General features: G+C 39.5%; 1 protein-coding gene across 5 annotated transcripts in view; it reads left to right on the top strand.

Annotated features, from left to right (window-relative positions):
• Positions 1 to 723, top strand: part of AP3S1 (adaptor related protein complex 3 sigma 1 subunit) — a 74,410-nt gene extending 73,687 nt beyond the window's left edge. For all 5 annotated transcript variants that reach the window (XM_021084654.1, XM_021084657.1, XM_021084652.1 and 2 more), the window contains one exon: positions 4 to 723. In XM_021084654.1, coding sequence (XP_020940313.1) covers positions 4 to 132 — 129 coding nt within the window. In that variant the 3' untranslated portion in view covers positions 133 to 723. The remainder of the gene's footprint in view (positions 1 to 3) is intronic.

Raw genomic sequence — 22,083 nt, forward strand, 5'->3', positions numbered from 1 at the left:
CAGGCTGGCTTAGCAGGAGCTCCAGCCCGTGCTGTATCAGCTGTAAAGAATATGAATCTTCCTGAGATCCCAAGAAATATTAACATTGGTGACATCAGTATAAAAGTGCCAAACCTGCCCTCTTTTAAATAAAAAATTTAAAAGGCCACTCCCAGGTAAAATCCAGGGGGAAGAGTCATCTAAGTTTACCATGCAGTTGTTTACCAAAAATAGAGGAGGAGAGTCTTAACTTTTGCTCTTGGATTTAAGTCAAGGTACTGTATAGAAGTTATGTAAAATCTGTATCGAAGTTCAACATTGCTTTTCTTGCTCAGTGATTTTGAAGAAATTGAGTAGTTCCAAGTGTGATTTTTTCTTTCTTTTCTAAACTGCATTCCTATGGCCACCTAAGGCATGCCTCTATGTATTGGCTACTACAGTATTCCGAAAAGTGTTTTGAGACATCTCTTTAAATTATGTACAACCCAAAATGTTGGTGTTTTGTATGGATCACAAGTGCAGCGTTCCTTAATTCCTTCTGTTATCTGTCACAATTGTTATTTAAAGAACCAAGTATGTATTGCATGAAAACATTATAACCTTTTCCTCTTAGTTTAAATAAACTCCAAGGTAACTGGACTTCTAAAGCACCTTTCTGTTTGCCTGATATCTACTTTAGCAATAATTTTTTTTATGACCCTCTGACTCAACAAAGTAAATAAAAGTATATTTTATCACTGTTCAGCAGCTGTTAATGTTCATTTATTTAATTTATGCCTATATTTTTAATATTCAGAAACATTAAATTATTCTGAAACTCATTTCACAGTCGAGAGTCCCAGATCTCTTAGTTGTGTGTGATGAGATTTGGAGTGGGAAATGACAAATCTTTTTCTAAAATCTATATTGAGAAATTGCAAAATCTGTTTTATACACGTAGGTTTAAGTCTTGTATCTCATCTCTTCTTGCTGTGATGATGAAAAATAATTTCATAGGAAATACTTAGTTGCTTATGAACACAAAACCCTTTGGGTCCCCACTTGATTGTTTCATCCCAGAGTCAAAGCTAAACTGTTTTCTTAAGTCCTGATATTCTCGTATTCTGATTTCTCATAATTTGCCCACAGTTTCTTTTTTTTTTTTTTTTTTTTTTTTTGTCTTTTTTTCTAGAGCCTCTCCTGCAGCATATGGACGTTCCCAGGCTAGGGGTCGAATCGGAGCTGTAGCCAAAGGCCTACACCACAGCCACAGCAACGTGGGATCCGAGCCGCGTCTGCAATCTACACCACAGCCACAGCAACGCCAGATCCTTAACCCACTGAGCAGGGCCAGGGATCGAACCCACAACCTCATGGTTCCTAGTCGGATTCGCTGACCACTGAGCCCACGACAGGAACTCCGCCCACAGTTTCTTATTTGGGCTTATCTTGTGATCCATAAGTGGGGTTCCTCTTCTAGTTAGACTGAGATTTCCCTCACAGTTCTTTCTAGTCCTCTCTCCCCAAATGTTCTTTTTGAAATATCTCCTTAGATTGTGACATCAACTAATTTTACTCTTAAGTTGTGGGATGTAAGAAAAGTCACATTTTTTTTCTAAATAAAATTAATCTGACTCTAAGCCCCACCCTGTTGAGGCAACAGAAAATTCATTCTGTGATTATTGGGCTTTCCATCAGTTCAGAGATGTATAAAAGTCCTAGAGAATATTATGCAAAGCAAAACATGCAGGGAAGTCCCTGGTCTTCAGTCATTTCTCTGATAAGCCAGATGAACAAGTCCCCATCCTCATGGAACTATATACAGTACCTCACAGAGTGCCTGCCTCTTTTCTCTTAATTTTTTTTTGGAGGAAATTATGGAAAGATTGTTTTAATTTGGTTAGAATGTGCTGAAATGAGGAAAACTCTGGGCTAGATCAGACTTTAACCTCAAGAAATAGTCAAAGGAATTTCATCTCTTCTTATATCCTATTAAGAAATCCTAGTAAGAAAAAGAACCACATTCATATGTAAATGACAGAAATAGGTCGTAGAAAACTAAACATCAATGACAAATAAATATATAGAGATGCTCAGTCTCGCTAGTAACCAGTAGTACTAGTAGCAGTAGAATGCAAGTTTAAAGGAAATTAGGTTTTATTTTCATCTATCATATTAGCAAAAATTAGAAGGGGTGACAACATCCAGTGCTGGAGAAGATACGAGGAATGAGAACTGTCATATGTTGCTTATGAGAATGTAATTTACTATTAAAAAAAATTAAAAATACACCTGTAAAACATACGCTGTGACTCACTTTGGAGACTCTATAGTCTCTTATCATTCCTGGATCACTTTATATATGAAGGTGTTTATTTTATCAAATTAAAAAAAATAATAATAAACTGGAGAGGTCTTAAATGCTCACCATTAGGTAAATGGTTGAATAAATTGTGGTAGCTACCACACTAGATGTAATAGCAAAAACTAAAATGACCTAAATGTCCATTAGAAGGAGATTGATAGAAAAGCTGGATTAAGTCCACATTACTGAGTCCTATGAAGCTATCAAAATGAGAAATGTCTCTTTATATTGCTACAAATTAACAGAATATACTGTTAAGTAAAAAGTCAAGAGGGAAAAAAGTATATATATGGTATATGTATTATTCAGGGTTCTCTAGAACCAGCAGGGTCTGTGTATGTGTGTGTGCATGTGTGTGTGTGTGATGTGAGATTAATGTTTAAATCAGTAAACTGAGTAAAGCGGATCGCCCTCCCTAATGTGGGTGGGCCTCACCCAATCAGTTGAAGGCTTGACTAGCGTAATAAGGCTGATCCTCATCTGTGTAAGAGAGAAATGCCTTCTGCCTGACTACCTTCAAATTGGGACATCAGTTTTTTCCTGCCTTTAGACTCGAACTGAAACAGGATCTTCCTGGGTCCCAAGGCTGCTAACCTTCAGACCAGAAATACACTATCAGCTCTCCTGGTTCTCGGGCGTTCAGATTCTTAAGCTCTCTGGGTCTCAGGCCTGTGAACTCACCTTGCAGACCTTGGAACTTACTAGCTTCTCTAATTGTGTGGGTCAATTCCTTATAGTAAATCTCTTTAAATAAAATAAAATCATGGTGTTAGTGATTGCTTTGCATAAGAGATTTATTATAAAATTCGGAGTCAGAAGGCAAGAAAAAAAATGATATCCTAGCTTGAAGGCAGTTCAGCAGGAGCAATTTCTCTCTTGGATGAGGGTCAGGCCTTCTAGTTCAGGCCTTCAACTAATTAGATGAGGCCCACTCACATTATAGAGAACCATCTGCTTTACTCAGTGTATTTATTTAAATGTTAATCTCAACCAGAAACACTCACAGAAACACCCAGAAGATTTCACCAAATGTTTGGGCATCCCATGGCCCAGTCAAGCTGACACATAAAATTAACATTGCAGTATGCTACCAGTTACCTAAGAAAAAGGAAGAATGAGTGGTGTGTGTGTATATATGTGTGTGTGTATGTTGTTTGTATGTTTAAATAAACCATATATATATATATATGCACAAACATAATATATAATGTGCATGTATAAATATATATGGTATATATAGTGAGAAGGAGGAAACAGGTCAGAAGTGTAGTCTTAGAAGCTCAACTTCTTGAAATATACTTTGTTTTGAAACCATGTAAATATTTTATGTAATAATCACAAATTTTTTAAAGTAACCCTTAAAAATTAAAAGCAGAGTGAATAAATTGATTTATGCAGTGAGTGGGTGGCATAATCACCCAAAGGGAAACTGTTTCACATGACTTTAAAAACTCTTAATTATACACCAGTAAAGACAAAAAGACCTGCCCTGCCCCTCCCCACCCCCAGTTATTTTCTGTAGTTCTGGTGTTGGTGATGTTTTAAGACTCTGAGGCTGTGTGTGGCCTGTGGGCTAAAGCAAAGCAGAAGGTGCCTCAGGGGTTGTGGTGGAGGCTCTGACATGCTTCCTTCAGGATGGAGGTGCTCATTCCCTCAGCTGCTGGCAGTGCTGGTGCTTGAGAGCACTCAGCCAAGTTGCTCCCTGAGAACTGCCACCAGCTGAAGGGACCTACTTCACCTGAAGCCATGCCTCCTCTCCAAAGACATCCCATATCCAAGATATAAAAGCCCTGTCCCTTTGGCTAAGGCAGGACAACTTGGAAAGGCTGTCTCAGCTCCAGTGCTACCCATGGAATCAGCTAAAGCCTTTGTCGTGAGTGCATTTCAGTAACACTTCTCTCTGCCCATCCTACTTCCTTTAGACTTCAGGCTTTAATCTCAAAGGCGTATCACAGCATTTGGCTTGCATCTGAATCTGTATCTAACTTGGTCTGTTTTTTTAGGGAAACCCATCGAAGACATTTATAGCCAAGAGTGGTCTGAGGAAGCAGATTCTAAAATGAGCTTTTGGAGCTGAATCATCTACTGGCAGACCGGCAACAGAAAACCCTATTACTGGTGGCAGGTGGAGCGTGGTTCACCACAAGCATGCCATAGCAATGTAATTGTTGAGACTTTCACAGGTGATAAACTGAGAATGCCTTGGTAGACATTGAGGTAGAATGCCTCAGCATAAAGAGCATGCTGCTTATAGGGACACCGGCATTGTTTCAAAGCTTGGTAGTGACTGTCTTCTGAAGGCCAGGGCTGATGGTAGAAAATGCTACTACAGAGCTGGGTGCCCTGATAAAATGAGGATGATAAGATAGTGAAATAATAGATGCCAGGTTGTGGCATTTAACCAGCAGGAGCAAAGTGGGTTAATTAGCTTAATGAACTGCTGGGTCAGAGTGGCAGCCAAAGGTCCTCATCTGCAGAGAGCTATCTATAGAGAAGGTTAATGGAACATGGCTTCAATACGTACAAGACGGATGGTCAGCCAGTAAGGGCATTGTCCAATCTATAGACAATCAAATAATAAATGGATGATCAGGAGATTAACTCTTGCTACAGATTCTGGTCCTGAGCCAGTTCTCAGACCCAGAACTCATTGATTGATAAAGATAACGTCTCCAGGAGGAAGGACCCTACACACCATGGCAAGTTCATATATTAACGATTTCCTCACTAATTTCTTCAAAGGGACTTACTTGGATAACTATTCACTGGGAAATGGAAAATACACAACCTTTTGAGGATTATTGGGCACAGTTTCCAGGTTGACACTGATAACTAGGAACCAAACATCATCATGTTCCATTGCCCCCATTACAGTGGAGCAGATGGGAGGTAGGTAATAAATTTAGTCCTGGCCCAAGTGTGGTTCATAGTGAGACTACCAGGTCTATAAATCCACCTATTGGTCATTTTCCCCATCCCTGAATGTAATTTGCATGGACAGGTGTCTGCAGGATAAAAGCTACTACAGAAAGGTTGACTTAAGTGGAAGCTTTGAAATTGTCCCCACACTCACAGCCAAGATATGTAAATAACAATATTGCATCTTGGGGAGAAGAGAGATATTAGTGCCACACTTAAAGACCTAAAAGATTTAAGAAGAGTGGATTCCATCACATACTCAATTAACTGACTAGTCTTCCCTAGAGGTGGATCCTGAAGGATGACAGTGGACTTCAGCAAACTTGAAGAAGTTGTAGCTCTAATTGTAGCTGTTGTACCAGATATGGTATCTTTCTTAGGGAAGATTAATGAGGCCTAAGTTAGCTGATATATGGCCAATGATCTGGTAAATGACTTCTTTTCCATCCTTGTTAGGTGGGAGGACCAGAAAACTCGTGATATGGGTATACAACAGTGTACTATGGATGTTAACTCACCTGCCCTCAGTGCATAATATAGTGAGAAAAGATCGGGATTATCTGAATATAATGTCACATTGGTCCACATATTTATGACATTATGTTACTTGAACTGAATGAACAAGGAGTTGTAAGCACATCGAAGGCCTTGGTAAGATAACATGCTCTCCAGGGTAAGATGAGCCCTGTGAAGTTTAAGGGACCTACCACATCAGTGAAGTTTGTAGGGATCTGATGATCTAGGATATGCCAAGGTAACCCTTTCAAAGTTAAAAAAAAAAAAAAAAAAAGTATTTCACAGCTTCCCCACTCAGGAGCAAACACAGTGTTTGGTAGGACTCTTCAGATTCTGAAGACAGCATACTTGATACTGGGAACCCTATTCCAGCCCATTTATAGAAATAGCTTCTAGCTTTGAGTGAGGCCTGGAACAGGAAAGGAAACTGCCAACAGGTCCAGCCTTGCGGTGCAAGTAATCCTTCCTCTTGGACCATAATCCTGACAGACCCAATGATATTAGAGCTGTCAGTGATGGCAAAAGATGCCATGTGCTATCTGTGACATCCCCCAGCTGGACAATTATAACATAAACCTCTTATTCACCTGCAATCAGACAGTGCCATCTGGAGTGGAAAATTATACATCATTTGAAAAATATCCCTGGTTAAGACAAGCATCTGATCATAGAAGTGACCATACATCCAGAACTGAGCTGGGAATCCATCAAACTCACAAAATCATAAAGTTAAGCAGACCCAGCAACAGTCTGTGGTAAGATGCAAGCAAGACATGGGACAGAATAGGGCAGAGTGTACAAATAAGCTGCACAAGTCCTGGCCCCGGTTTCATTTTCCACTGTTGACCAGTGCATCTCCTTTAGTTCCAGGAAAAGAGGGCTACACATGAGCCCAGCAGCATGAGTTCCTACTCATCTAGGCTCTTCAGATACTGCTTGTGCCAGGTGTTCTATCTACCAGTAACAGAGCCTTTGCTGAGTCCTTGATACAGCACCTTCCCTTGGAGAAGTGAAGCAGCCATGTGGTAACAAGTAACTTCCACTTTAGAAAGAGGGGTGAATTAATCTTGATAGAACTGACTCATATTCTGGGTATGGGCTTCCCTTTCCTGACTGCATGACCTCAGCCAACATTGCTATCGAAGGACTTTCAAAGAATTTGATCAACCTACATAGGAGCCCACCTAGCCTCACAAAGGACCAAGGAATCAATCTTAGGGCAAAGGAGGTGCTGCCGTGAATGCAGAACCATGAGATCAACTGATCTTGTTCTTTGCTGCCCAACTCAAGCTGCTGCACTGATAGGGCAATATAATGGTCTTTTAAAAGGGTACATCTGAGGCACCAGCTTGGGACTAAACCCTGCAAAGATGGGGCAACATTCTCCAGGATGTAATATATGCGCTTAATCCATAACCATTATATGGTGCTCTTTCCCCAACAGGTGGAGTGCAAGAGTCAAGCATCAAGGGGTAGAAGTAGGAGTCGCTGGACTTAAACCAGTCCCAGTGACCCACCAGGGGAATTTGTGCTTCCTGGCCTTACAACTCTAGGATCTGTGGTGTAGGGGTCTTGGATCCCAGAAATGTTTCCTCTAGGATGCAACAAGGGTTGTATTCACCTTTAATCTACAGCAGCCCCTCCATCCATTTCAGGATCCTCATATCAAAAGACCTTGTTGGCAAAGAAAAGAGTCCCCATCCTCCATTCCTCCACAACTCATTGACATCTGATCCAAAAAAAAATGTCTTTCAGAGCACCAAAAATAATAGCCATCATGACTTCTCTAGCAAAAATCACAGCTATTTTGGAGAAGGGTTTCATTAGGACTCTGTTGCTGGAGTTGCAGCTGCTGACTTAACACAGGTCACTCAGTGTAACTCCAAAACTGGACGTTTATATATATATATATAGTGTATGGTTGTGGAGAGGGAGAGAGAGAGCTTCACACTGAAGAGGAACCAACTATTGCAGGTAAAGAATAGATGAGGTTACCTCCGAGGCTATCTTACCACCCATGTAAGATCACAGAAATTGGAAAATATAATTTCTATGTCAGAATTACCTTCTGAAATAGGGTTGCTTGTTAAGAGTTCATAGGGAGTGATGTCAGCATCACAGTGATGGAAGATGTTCCTCTTGTCTTTCCTCCCCTTTTAAACTATTAATTAGGAGTTCCTGTCGTGGCGCAGTGGTTAACGAATCCGACTAGGAACCATGAGGTTGCGGGTTCGGTCCCTGCCCTTGCTCAGTGGGTTAACAATCCGGCGTTGCCGTGAGCTGTGGTGTAGGTTGCAGACGCGGCTCGGATCCCGCGTTGCTGTGGCTCTGGCGTAGGCCGGTGGCTACAGCTCCGATTCAACCCCTAGCCTGGGAACCTCCATATGCCACGGGAGCGGCCCAAGAAATAGCAACAACAACAACAACAACAAAAAGACAAAAGACAAAAAAAAAAAAAAAGGCATTAAGGAGGTTCCTGTTCCTGCTTCAGAACTTCAGCAGGAAGTCTACCCCCAAAGTTTTGGGATTATCCCACTTGAAAATCATTTCCCACCTACACTTCCCCCACCTCCCAACTTTCTGTGGAGGATCTTTATGAGTGCTTCATAGTTCAGAGTTGAGAGAGCAGGTCCAGCAATCCCAGTGCTCTTAGAAAAATGGACCAGGGACACATCACAAACCAGAGCTGTAGCGCCACCTTCTGGAAAACAAGAGATTTCCAGCAGTCGGCTGGGTGAGTTATAAGAAAAGATGTAAAATCTTAACAATTTTGTTACAAGAGGGAACAAGGAGAGTAGAGCAGGTCCACCTATTCAGAAACTGAGGAAAGCCCAGAAGTGGCAGCACCAATGATCACTGCCCCATCTGAAGGTAACCAATAAAGGTTTAAGGAGGTGTTTGCTACTTAAGATGGGGTTCGGGGGAAAAGCAATGCAAAAGTATAAGGAACGTGAAAATCCAATAGACTGCATCACCCCTAAAATAAATAATTAACCAACAACTGAGCTCAAAGCTACAGCAAAGTGTGATCTAGCTGATAAAGAGTTCAAAATGGATGTTTTGAAGAAATCTGGTGAAATATAAGAAAACTTAGACAATTTAGTGATACTGATGGGAAAATACACAACAAACAAAAATGAACTCTTGCCCAAGGAGATAGAAATCATAAAAAATAACCAAGCAGAAGTTCTGGAGCAGGAGAATGAATGAGAAGAAGATTACAATAGAGAGCATCTACAGTAGAGCAGAATAGATGGAAAACAGAATTAGCGACTTAGATCTAGGAATTTAGAAACAATATAGAAGTGAACAAAGACAATAAAGAGCAAAGAAGTTCTGAATAATCTATGGAACTCCAAAGGACAAATATTAGAATAGTCTTTGTTCCAGAAGGATAAGAGAAGGAGAAGGAAATAGAGAGTTTATTTAAAGAACTCCCAAACCCGGGAAAAAACTTGAACATCCAGGTTCACAAAGCTAGTAGATCAGTCATTTAGAAATGTAAGCATAAACAGAAGGAAAAAGAAACAAGGGAAATACAGAACAATCAGAAAGCAATTGATAGAATAGCAATAGAAAGTATTTTACTTATCAATAATTACTCTAAATGTAAATGGATTGAATTCACCAACAAAAGGCGCAGAGTGGGGTGAATGGATGAAAACACAGTGCCTAATTTTATGCTGCCTACAAGAGAGTCACTTCAGTTCCAAGGATACACTTAGGCTCAAAATGAAGGGATGGAAGAAGATATTCCATGTAAGTATAAACCAAAAAACGTGGGGTAGCCATAATTGTATCAGACAAAATAGACTTTAAGCCAAAAACAGTAGCAAGAGACAAGGTCACTGTATAGTGATAAAGTGTCAATACACCTAGAAGATATAGCAATCATAAATACATACACATCCAACATTGGAGCACCTTATTATGTTAAACAAATACTAAAAAGTCTGAAGGGATAAACAAACATAATAGTCGAGAATGTAGATACCCTGCTTTCAGCAATGGATAGATCGTCCACACAGGAAATCAACATGGAAACATTGGAACTGAACCATATTTTAAACCAAATGGATTTAACAGACATGTATAGAGTATTCCATCCAATAGCAGCAGAATACACATTCTGACAAGTGCACACAGAATATGTTCCAGATAAGTCATATGATAGGACAAAAAACAAGTTTTAGCAAATTTAAGAAGACTGAAATCATACCAGCTGTCTTTTCCAACCATAATGGTTGAAACTAGAAATCAATAACAAGAGGAAAGCTGGAAAATCTACAAATAAATGGAAACTATCTTCTGAACAAGCAGTGGATCAAAGAAGAAATCAAAAGAGAAATTAAAATATCGAAACAAATGGAAATGGAAACACAACACACCAAAACCTTTGGAATGCTACAAAAGCGATTTTGAAGTTCTGAGAGGGAAATTTATAGCAATGAATGCACACGTTAAGAAATTAGAAGACCTTAAATAAAGAATCTAACTTTACATCTCAAAGAACTAGAAAAAGAAAAACAAATTAAGCTTAAAGAATGCAAGGTAAAAATCACATGATTATCTCAGTAAATGTAGAGATAGCACTTGACAAAACATCCTTTTATGATAAACAACCTCAACATATTGGGTTAAGAAGGAACTACATAATCAAGACCATATACTATATTATACACCCATAGGTAACATTATAATACTATACTCAATGGAGAAAAATTGAAGGGTTTTCCTAAGATCAGGAATAAGACAAGTAAGCCTCTCAGCTCTCTTGTTCAGTATGTTACTGGAATTCATAGCTAGAGTAATTAAGCAAGAAAAAGAAATAAAGTTATCCAAATTGGAAAGGAAGAAGTAAAACTTATTATGTGCAGACGATATGATTTTATGTATAGAAAATCCTAGAGACCCAGTCATAATACTGTTGGAACTAATCAACAAGTTCATTTAAGTTGTAAGATTAACATACAGAATTCAGGTTCATCTGTACGCTAACAATCAAAACATCTGAAAAAGAAATGAAAACTATCCTTTTCACAGTATCTTCAAAAACAATAAAATACCTAGGAGTTAATGTAATCAAAGGAAGTGAAAGGTCTGTAGAATGAAAGCTACAAGACTCTTTGGAAGGAAATTGAAGAAGACAAAAATAAATGGAAGGTTGTGGGTTCGAGGAATTAAAATTGTTAAAACGTCTATACTATACAAAGTTATCTATATTCTGACTGGTTATTTTTCACCATTGCTAGAATATACTGCACTATAATTTATGATGTCACTAATTAGCATCTTTGCATTTCAGCTTGAAGAACTTCTTTCAGCATTTCCTGCAAGGCAGGTCAACGGGCGATGAACTCCCTCAGTTTTTGTTTGTTTGGGAAAGCCTTTATTTCTCCTTCATATCTGAAGGATAAATGCCAGATAAAGTATTCTTGGCTGGCATTTTTATCTTTGAGCACTTTGAATATGTATTTCACTCTTCTGGCCCATACTATTTCTGCTGAGAAATTTGCTGATAGCCTGGTAAGAGTTCCTTTGTAGGTTACTCCACACCCACCCTCCCCAGCTGCCGTTAAGATTCTTTATCATTGATTCTTGACAATTTCATTATAACATGTCTTGGGAAGTTCTTTTTGAATTGAGATAATAATGTGTTCTTTTAGCTTTCTGGACTTGTATGTCCATTTTCTTCCCCAGGGTTTGTAAGTTCTTAGCTATTATTTCTCTAATTATACTCTCTGTTCCCTCCTCCACTCTTCTCCTTCTGATAGACCAGTTATTCTTTTATTTATTTGTTTCCTCGTAAATGATATTTCTCATAGGGTTTTATTTTTGCTTCTTAAAAATCTTAGTTTGTCTTAAATCTGAGTCATTTTTACATTCTTATCCTCCAGGTTGCTAATTCCTCTTTGATCTTCCTGCCCTACTTCCTGAGTTCTCTAATATAGTCTTCATCAGATTCACTGACTTTTTTCAGCTCCAGAATTTGTCTGGTTCTTTTTTTGGCCACTCCCATGGCATGAAGAAGTTCCTGGGCCAGGGATTGAATCTGCACCACAGCAGGGACCTGAGTCACTATAGTGACAATGCCAGATCCTTAACCCACTATATCACAATGGAAATCCTGTTTTTTTTTAAATTTCAGTCTCTTTGCTAAATAACTCCTTCTATTTATTAATTTTGTTCCTGAGTTCATTTAATTGCCTTTCTGAGTTTTCTTGTAGCTAATTGAATCTCTTCATAACAGTGCTTTTGAATACTTTATCAATTAGATTGCAGTCTTCTGTGCCCTTGGGTTCAGTGACTAGAGAATTATTTTCTTTTTGTTATACAATATTACCATGATTTTTCATTGTGTTTGATGAAGTGTGCCTGTGTAGTTTCATTTGAAGTAGCACATCCCTTTCTTGTTCACTTTGTTCAGTTAAACCAATTGGTAATTAGAAATTTTGTTTTCCACACGGTGGCGCTGTAGGTCAAACCTTTGGCTCTCCTTACCTGAACTAGCTCTGGAGCTGCACCTAAGAGTCACCCAAATTAAAAACAAAAACAAAACAAAACAAACAAACAACAGCAAAAACTGTCAAAGAAAAAGCTAGTGGCAGAGTAGGGGGAAGTGTGGGCTGGCACTGGGGGCTTTGTGGATGCCCATTGCCCAGTAGGAAGATCCTCTAGTGAGGCTACTGCTGCTGAAATCCTGAAGCAGATAGCGGGGCACTTTTTCTTTTAATGACCTTTGTTATACTTGTCTGCCTCATATGCTTTCCTTTCCTCTCTTCAAGTCAGAGTTTCTTCCTCAGAAATTACATGCTGCTGGTAAGAAACTGGTCCATCCTGCTGCAGCTTGTGCAGCCTAGAGGTCAGTCATTCACTCCTTTTGCTTTCCACCTCCACTATGAGGGGAGTCACCACTGTCACTGCTGAGGAAAGCCTGGGGAATGTGGTGTCACCCTGCGGAAGGAGAGCTGACTTTTTGAGGTTCTCCTTCTTCTCTGCCTCTCACCTCATCTCTCTACTGCTCCAATGACAATCCTGATTCTCCTGTCATGCTTTTTGGACTTCCACAAATTCATTAACTCCCTTGCTTGTCTCCCTTGTTTTTCACTCTCCAGTTTTGCCTCTCCTTCCCCAGCACCCATTCTCCTCCACCACCATGTTCTATTGTAATGCGAAGAGGCACTTTTGTTTGGTTATAAATAACAGGAGAGAGAAAAAAGGAACAACTCATGCCACCATGATGCTGACATCAACCCCTGCCGTACCCAAGCCATCTATAGATTCAATGCATTCCCTATTAAAATTCCAGTGACATTTTCCACAGAAATACAGGAAAAAGAAAAACAGTCCTAAAAGGTGAATAGGATCACAGAAGACCCCACATAGCTAAACCAATCCTCAGAAAGAACAAAGCCAGAGGCACCACACATTCAGATTCCAAACTACATTACAAAGCTATAGTAAGTAAAATAGTATGTAACTGGCATAAAAATAGACACAGAGATCAATGGAACAGAATAGAGAATCCAGAATTAAACCCCTAAATATACAGTCAACTAATATTTGACAGAGGAACCAAGAAAACCCAGTGGGTAAAGGAGAATCTCTTCAACAAATGGTGCTGGGAAAATTGGATAACCAGAAAAATGAAACTGGACCCCTATCTTCCACCACTCACAAAAATTAACTCAAAATGGATCCAAGACTTAAACATAAGCCCTGATACCATAAAACTCCCAGAATAAAACACATGGAAGAAGCTCCTTAACATTAGCCTTGGTGATGATTTGGGGGAGTATGACACCAAAAGCACAAATAACAAAGGTAAAAATCAACAACCCACTCAAATGGTAAAAATCAAAAGGGAAACATCAATCAACAGACTTAAAAGCTTCTACACAGCAAAAAAAAAAAAAAAAAAAAAAAAAAAAAAAGAATCAATAAAATGAAAAGGCAACATACAGGATGAGAAAAAAATATTAGAAAACCGTATATCAGAAGAGGGTTACAACTAAATAACAACAATAGCAACAAAAAAAAAACCTGATTAAAAATAGGCAGAAGAACTAAATAGACACTTTCCAAAGAAGCTGTCCAGATAGCCAACAGGTACATGAAAAAATGATCAACATCACTAATCCAAGGAAAATGCAAAAGCACAGTGAGGAGATATTTGCACTCTCATGTTTGTTACAGTGTTAATCACAATAGCCAAGATATAGAAACAACCTAAGTACCGTGGAAGCATGAAAGAATAATTAAGTTGTGGTACACAAACATGTATTCTTTAGCTGGGAGAAGAAGGAAATCCTGTCATTTGTAGCAGCATCGATCTTGAGGGCATTATGCTGAGTGTGATAAGTCAGGCAAAGAAAGACAAATGCTAGGTATGATATCACCTGTGTATGGAATCTAAAAAAAGCTGAATTCATAAAAGCAGAGAATAAAATGGTGGTTACCAGATGCTGAAGGATTGGGGAATAGAGAGATGTCCTTCAAAGGTACAAATTTGCAACTAGTAGGTAAATAAGTCCTGGAGATCTAATGTACAGGATTGTGGTTTAGATAACAATATTGTATTATAAACCTCACGTTGCTAATAGACTAGATTATAATTACTCCCAGCACAAGAAAGAAATCCTAAGTATGTGATGTGATAGAGGAGCTGGCTTCGGTGACAATCACATAAATATATCAAATCAACTTTTTGTACACCTTAAGCTTTCACAGTTATATATTATGTTATATGTTAAATATATTTCAATTTAAAAAAGAATTGATAGGACTGGAAAAAGGAGAAGGAAACTCATTGACCTCGCCTATTTTACCCATCCGTACCTTAGCAATTCCCCTCACTTTGAGCTCATTATAAAATAAACCTTTGGCAGCGTTAAAAAGAATCCCCTGCACTGCAGATACCATGATGATTAATTGCATGGCCTCTAGAGTCAAATCACCTGCTTTTTAATTCTCAGTCCCTCTTAAGCCTCAGTTTTCTCATGTGTAAGTGGAATACCAATGGTCCTTACCTCACAGAATTGCTGGAGTGACTGCATGAACAATTCCGTGTAATGTGCCCAGCATAGTGCCAAACATAAGGCTGGCATTGAATGAAATGATTGCTTAAAATTTTTTTTATGTGTTTTTGCGCCGGGGGGAAATACATGCAAATTCAGAAGGAGCCTGTCTGGCTAGTAGGGAATATTTTTCACTCTCAAGGGCTTGTTCTGTTTGAAACATTGCCCTTCTGGGACTTTTTCTTTCAGACACCTTCCTCAACTATTCAAGGTCCTGAATTTGGGGCTGCTAAGACCCCTCGTCACCCTTATACCAACCTCCCCTAGGGTTGGGAAAGTTCTGCACATTGCAACACGGAAAGTAAGATCAGAGTATATTCCGCAGTAAAACTATCTTAATTTCAGATGGCAGGAACTCTAATTATTATGTTCAAAACCCTCTTTGTAATGCATCTTCCACTTTCTGGAGTTTATTTTTATAGGTGCTTTCATGTTTCTTTGGAACTAGAAGAGACAATAACACTCAAATTATAGAACCATTCATTCTAAAATTAACAACACATGATATTTTTTTCCCTAAAGACCACCCCAAATTTGAAGACTAAAATAGATTTTCACAATAAATAAAATAAATAAATAAAATATTTTCACAATAAATAAAATAGATTATTTCCACCCTTTAAACTAAGTGCCACCACTCCCTCTGTGTGTGTCACTCCTGACCTCTACCCCAATAAGCTGGCCCTGTGAATGTGGCCTGGGCCTCCCTTAGAAAGTTGTCCCCTATCGGCATTAATTAAATGTCATTTCCTAAACATATGGTGTATTTTAAACCATTTACTTGTAGAAAGAACAGACGTAGTTGTTAACTGTATTTTCTACCCTTAAGCTGCTGCCTAGCACCCTACCATGGAACATACAGAATGAAGGGCACTGTAAAATTATTTTTAAAGTGAAAAAAACTCCTAAACAACCTTATAATGTGGAAGTCATTATCTTTTCAGTCTCCAGTGGGCCAATGGTACTTGTGTCCCATTCAGAAGATTTTCAAATGTACTTTAAATATGACTGCAGCAAAATCTGATAAAGCATTAGATTTTAGCTGACCAGAGGAACTGATTTGTGGTTGGGGAAGTGAAACAATTTGCAGGTGAGATGGTTTCACTCCCTGAGAGGCACACTCTGGAATAAGCCACTATGTGCCAAGATCTCATGCATGGTTCACCCAGTGCTACTTTCCATTCATTAATAAACTCTTTAAAATGCAGCTGTCACTTACCACAAGCTGCTGTGGTCTGACTTCATCCCCCTAAAATTCATAGGTTGAAATCTAGCCCCCAAGGTGATGTTATTAGGAGGTGGGGCCTTTAAGAGGCAATTAGGTCATGAGGGTGCAGCCTTCAAGGGTGGGATTAGTGTCTTTATAAAAGAGGCTCCAGAGGGCTTTCTCTCTTCCTTCAGTGTGGAAGGCCACAACCGGGAGTCAGTGACTTGGAAGAGGCCCCTCACTCGTCTGTACTGTCATCTTGATTCGGACTCCTAGCCTGCAGAACAGTGAGAAATACATTTCTCGTGTTTATAAGCTATCCAGTTTGTGGTGTTTGTTACAGCAGCCCAAATAGACTAAAACACAAAAGTAAATCCCAAGAGTTTGTGACTGTTTTGTGCCAGGTAGGAAAAGCATAATTTTAGGCCATAGGACATAGTAAGGGCAGATAAACCTAGAAAGGACCTCAAAAGAGACTAACACAGCCAGGTGGGACACAGCTAAGAGAAGATGCAGCTGGAGCTTGGCTTCTCATTCTCAGCATTACTGGTGTGTGGAGTTGGATAATTCACTGTTGTGGGGCTGTCCTGTGCCGTGTAAAATGATGAGCAGAACCATCCCTGACTTCTAGCCACCTGATGCCAGCAGTGGCCTTCCTCCCAGTTCTAATAGCAGAAATGTCTCCAGACATTGCCCAATGACCCATGGCAGCAAAATCACCCTCAGCTGAGAACCACTGAAATAGAGAATTCATAGTTCCAGAGAAAAACTTTATATGTTGTCTGTACTTTGATTAGGCCCCTGATGGCAGTGGCACCCACTATGAGCCACTAAGAAGCATTTGTCATATGCTGTCAGGAGGTTGGCATTTAAAGCCCATCTCAACTGGGTTCTAGTCTACCCTTCCTGGGTGATCATCTCTTCCCTAAACACCAGTGTTTTACAAGATACTCACTAGGAGATTATAAAATCTATTTAATGGATTCAAATCAGCATTAAAAAAAAAAAGAGAGACTGGAATAGACTAAAATAGTATAGAAAATAGCAGGGTGGCACATTGTGGAACAAACGCTTATTTGCAGAACTTTGGATTCTGTATTTATGAATAGCTTGCTCATATTGGATATTAATGTAAAATGTATGTCTTACATTTGGCATGCAAAAGAGTTTGAGAATTCCTGCCTTATTTTAACACATCCCCTGGACATAGCACTTCTCTCCCAATGTGTGCAGTGTATTAGTCTCTTATTGATGCTGTAGCAAATTCCTACAACTTGGCAGCTTAAAACATACAAGTTTATTCTCTTACACTTTGGGAAGTCAGAAGTCTAAAATCAGTTTCACGGTACTAAAATCAAAGTGTTGGAATCCCCTGGTTGCACAGCAAGTTAAGGAATCAGCATTGTCACTGCAGTGGCTTGGGTCACTGCCGTGATATGGGTTCGATCCCTGGCCCAGGAACTTCCAAATGCCACAGGAGCGGGGCCTCCCCCCCTCCCATTAAAACATTGACAGGGTAAGGACCTCAGTCCTATAGCTGCAGGAAACTGCCTTCTGCCAGTGGTGAGCTTCGAAGAGGGTTGTGAGTCTCAGATGAGATAGCAGCCCAGACTGAAGTGTGGATTGCAGCCTGGTGGGACCCCCAACAGAGGACTCATAAGAGCTGTTCATGGATTCCAGATCCTGGGAAACTGTGAGTTAATAGACTAATGTTGTTTTAACTCCCTAAGACTGCACTAATTACATAGCAATAGCAAATGGGTAGAGGCATTCAAGGGATTCACTAGATCAAAAAAAATGTAAACTATGCTGATGTGGTACATGAATATGGATGTTAAAACCACGTGATTCTGTGCGATAACATGGAGGAATCTCCAGTGCATGTTTGCTAAGTGAGATAAGCCAGACCCCAAAGGCTGCATCCTGTATGACATTTAGAAGAAGACAAAACTATAGAGATGATGCATAGGTCAGTGGTTAACAAAGGCTAGGGAGAGGGCAGAGATTGACTCTAAAGGGAAACAGGAGGTAACTTGGGGGCTGAGTGAATTGTTCTGTGTCATGATGGTGGTGACAAATACACATCTCTATACACTGGTGAAAAGCCATGGAACTTCGCATCACAGACTCTGACTTTTACTGTCTACAAATTTCAACATAAATTTAGAAACTAAGGAAAGGACCAATTCCTTACTTTAAGCTGCTTGCCCTGGGAAGAGTTTGCCCAGCTGGACATTAGGAGAGGCTGAAGAAAACATTGTCCCAGGATTGGAGCCACTAGCATGGGGCTTAGCCTGGAAGTCATAGAGGAGGTTTCTCTCCTTGTCCCCTGAGCCACTTTATCCCATTCATGGAGTCAGGGTCCATCTCTAATGTGTAGGGCCTGGTGAAGGTACTGAATTTCAAAGACAGGCAGAATTGTTAAGCAAATTGAGTTATGTAGAAGAAGAGAAAAAATTTAGTTTTCCATGCTTGCAATATTTACAAAATGTATGGTAAGGGGTTAGAACTGGAGACATTAGTATGAACTTATTTTTATCAAAATAAAGAGACAGACAGATGCATATAGACATACGTATGGATGTGTGCATATACACTGGTTAGTATACACACAAATATTTCTTTCCTTTGCCAGCTGAGAGGATCTAGAAGAAGTACAAAGGAAAGAAGTGCTGTAACCTAGTGGCAATGAGCATACCTGGCGCCCAGATCTTGGATTCTAAATATCATTCTTCAATAAAGGGGAACAGGACTCATTGGGGAAAAGGCTGATTCTAGGGCTGGGACAGGGAGTATTTAAGATGTACTGTACCTGGTGCCAGAAAGTAATGAAATGCTCAAAAAACAAGACAATGGGGGGAGTTCCCATTGTGGTGCAGCAGAAACAAATCCGATTAGTATCCATGAGGATGCAGATTTGATCCCTGGCCTTGCTCATTGGGTTAAGGATCTGGTGTTGCCGTGGGCTGTGGTGTAGGTCACAGACAAGCAGCTGTAGCTCCAATTTGACCCCTAGTCTGGGAACTTACATGTGCCACAACTATGGCCTTAAAAAAACAAACAAAAACAATGGGTGTATGTCAAAGAGCCTGGAGAGCAACCTGAAAGAGCTCTCAATGGCCAAATCAGAAATATATTGAGCATCAAACTAAGTAACATGGCAGTGGATTAGAAATCAAAATATAAATATCTTTGAATCCACACTGACACAAATAAGTGAATAGGTAGATAAATAAGAATAAACAAATCTCCTGTCCCAAAGAACTTCAAATATCTTAAGTAAGTACTATATCCTGAAGTCAATAGAGTCTAACTCTGTCCCTTAGGGATGGGTGCCTATGGTGACTTCCATCCAAAGCGTGCAGTATGGATGGAGGACAAGAGTGCAAGAACCTGCCACACTGTCTCAGTGTACACTCAAGCTAAATGAGTCATGTGGAAAGCCTGTACCCTGGGCATGTGGTGGCCAGAATTGTGCCTGACCTTTGCCCAACTACCCTAAACCCTAAATCCTGAGAAAAACATTGGACAAACCCAGACTGAGGGTCAGACTATTAAAATATCCTGAACCACGTTCTTCAGAACTCTGAAGTACATCAAAAACAAGAAAAATCTGAGAAACTCTCACAGTCTGGAGGAGCCTAAGGAGAAGTGGTGATTTAATGTAATATGGTATCCCGGATGAGATCCTGGGGCAGAAAAAGGACATGAAGGAAAATCTAAGGAAATTTGAATTAAGTATGGACTTTAGTTAATAATAACATATTGGTTCACTTGTTTTGACAAATAGTTTTGAGGCATATTTGGGGGCCTAAGGCCGGCTGCCCGAAATATGCCTCAATGGCATACTGATAACTTTGAACTAGTTATTTGGAAAACAGCCGGTGGAAAAAAAACCTTTTTTAACAACATGGCTCTGACCCTCCTTTTCCTGTGGAAATCAGGAAATAAATCTCTCCTGTGAAATTATCCTTCCTGTATCATGAGGAGGTAAAGCACCCTAATCACTAGTTAGGGAATTCAAGGCTGAGAAAGCTGTCTAAACAAACTGTGCTGCCTCTTCATTAGTCTGCTACCCAAGCACAAGCCCCATTGTTTAGTTAAATCTTCAGAAATAGTTGTTTGTCTAAAGATGTTATAGAAACAGCTTGCTTTGGTCACTTGGGGGTTCCATTCCTGTGAGAACTCCATGCATACAGATTAAATTGTTTTGTTTTTTTTTTTCCTCTCTCTCATTTATCTGTCTTGTGTCAGTGTAATTGCTAGATCAACCAAAAGAACTTAAGAGTGGTGGTGGAGGAGATTTCCCCTTCTGACAGTATCATACTAATGTGGGATATTAATAGTGAGGACAACTGGACTCTGTTATAAGGGAACCTCTGTGCAACCCTTGCTGCTTTTCTAAATTTGAAAATATTTAAAAACACACCTTAACAATTCAGAAGCATGTACAGTACGACTTTCTTCTTTCCTTCCTTCCTTCTTTCTTTCCATCCATCCATTTATCTCTGTCCTTCCATCAGTTCTCTCTGTACATGTACGTAGAGAAGGGCCTGTAATGCTGTTTGCCACATTTTTTTCCCCTACAAGGTTTGGATCCCTTTAAAAAAAAAAATTGAGGTATAGGTGACTTACAGTGTTAGTTTCAGGTGTATAGCAAAGTGATTCAGATGTAATATATATATTACAGCAAGTATGTATATATATTATACATATGTATGTATATATAATATATATATATATACACACACACACATACATATATTCTTTTTCAGATTCTTTTCCATTATGGGTTATTGCAAGATATTGAATATACTTCTCTGTGCTATAAGTAGGTCCTTGTTACTTATCTATGTTATATATAGTAGTGTATATATATTATTCCCAAACTCCTTCTTTACCCCTCCCCCCTCTCCCCTTTGGTACTATAAGATTGTTTTCCATGTCTGTGAATCTGTTTCTGTTTTGGAAATAAGTTCATTTGTATAATTTTTTTAAATTCCACTAATAAGTGGTATGATATGATTATTTATCTTTCTCTTTCCGACTTATTTCACTTGGTATGTTAATCTCTGGATCCACCCATGTTGCTACAAATGGCACTATTTCATTCTTTTTTACGGGTAGTATTCCATTTATGCATCTTATTTATCCATTTATCTGTAAATAGAAACTTAGATTGCGTCCATGTCTTGGCTATTGTAAATGGTGCTCCTCTGAATCTTTTCAAATTAGAGTTTTCATCTTTTCTGGGTATATGCCCAGGAGTGGAATTGCTGGACCATACAGTAACTCTGTTTTTAGTTTTTAAAGGAATTTCCATACTGTTCTCCATCGTAGCTGCATCAATTTACATCCACACCAACAGCGTAGGAGGGTTCCTTTTCTCCACACCCTTTCTAGCATTTATTATTAACAGACTTTTTGACAATGGCCACTCTGACCAATGTATCACATTTTTAAAAACTGAAGTACATGGAGTTCCCGTCGTGGCGCAGTGGTTAATGAATTAGACCAGGAACCATGAGGTTGCGGGTTTGATCCCTGGCCTTGCTCAGTGGGTTAAGGATCTGGTGTTGTGGTGAGCTGTGGTGTGGGTTGCAGATGTGGCTCGGATCCCGTGTTGCTGTGGCTCTGTCATAGGCCAGTGGCTACAGCTTCAATTCAACCCCTAGCTTGGGAACCTCCATATGCCACGGGAGCGGCTCAAGAAAAGGCAAATAAATAAAATAAATAAAAAAATAAAAACTGAAGTACGGTTGACTTAAAATATATTGGTTTGACCTAAAATATTACATTTTTATAGATCATACTCCATGTAAAAAGTTACTATAAAATATTGGTTACATTACCTGTGCTGTACCTAACATCCTTATAACATCTATTTTTTTGTCTTTTTTGACTGCCCCACAGTATATGGAGCCAGGGATCAGATCCCAGTTGCAGCTGTGACATAAGCCACAGCTACAGCAATGCTGGATCCTTAATAGCACTCCCAGGATCCTGCCGATCCCCTTGGGCCTCAGCCGAAACTCGGTAAC

This window comes from Sus scrofa, chromosome 2, assembly GCF_000003025.6.
Source record: "Sus scrofa isolate TJ Tabasco breed Duroc chromosome 2, Sscrofa11.1, whole genome shotgun sequence".
Lineage (NCBI taxonomy): Eukaryota > Metazoa > Chordata > Mammalia > Artiodactyla > Suidae > Sus > Sus scrofa.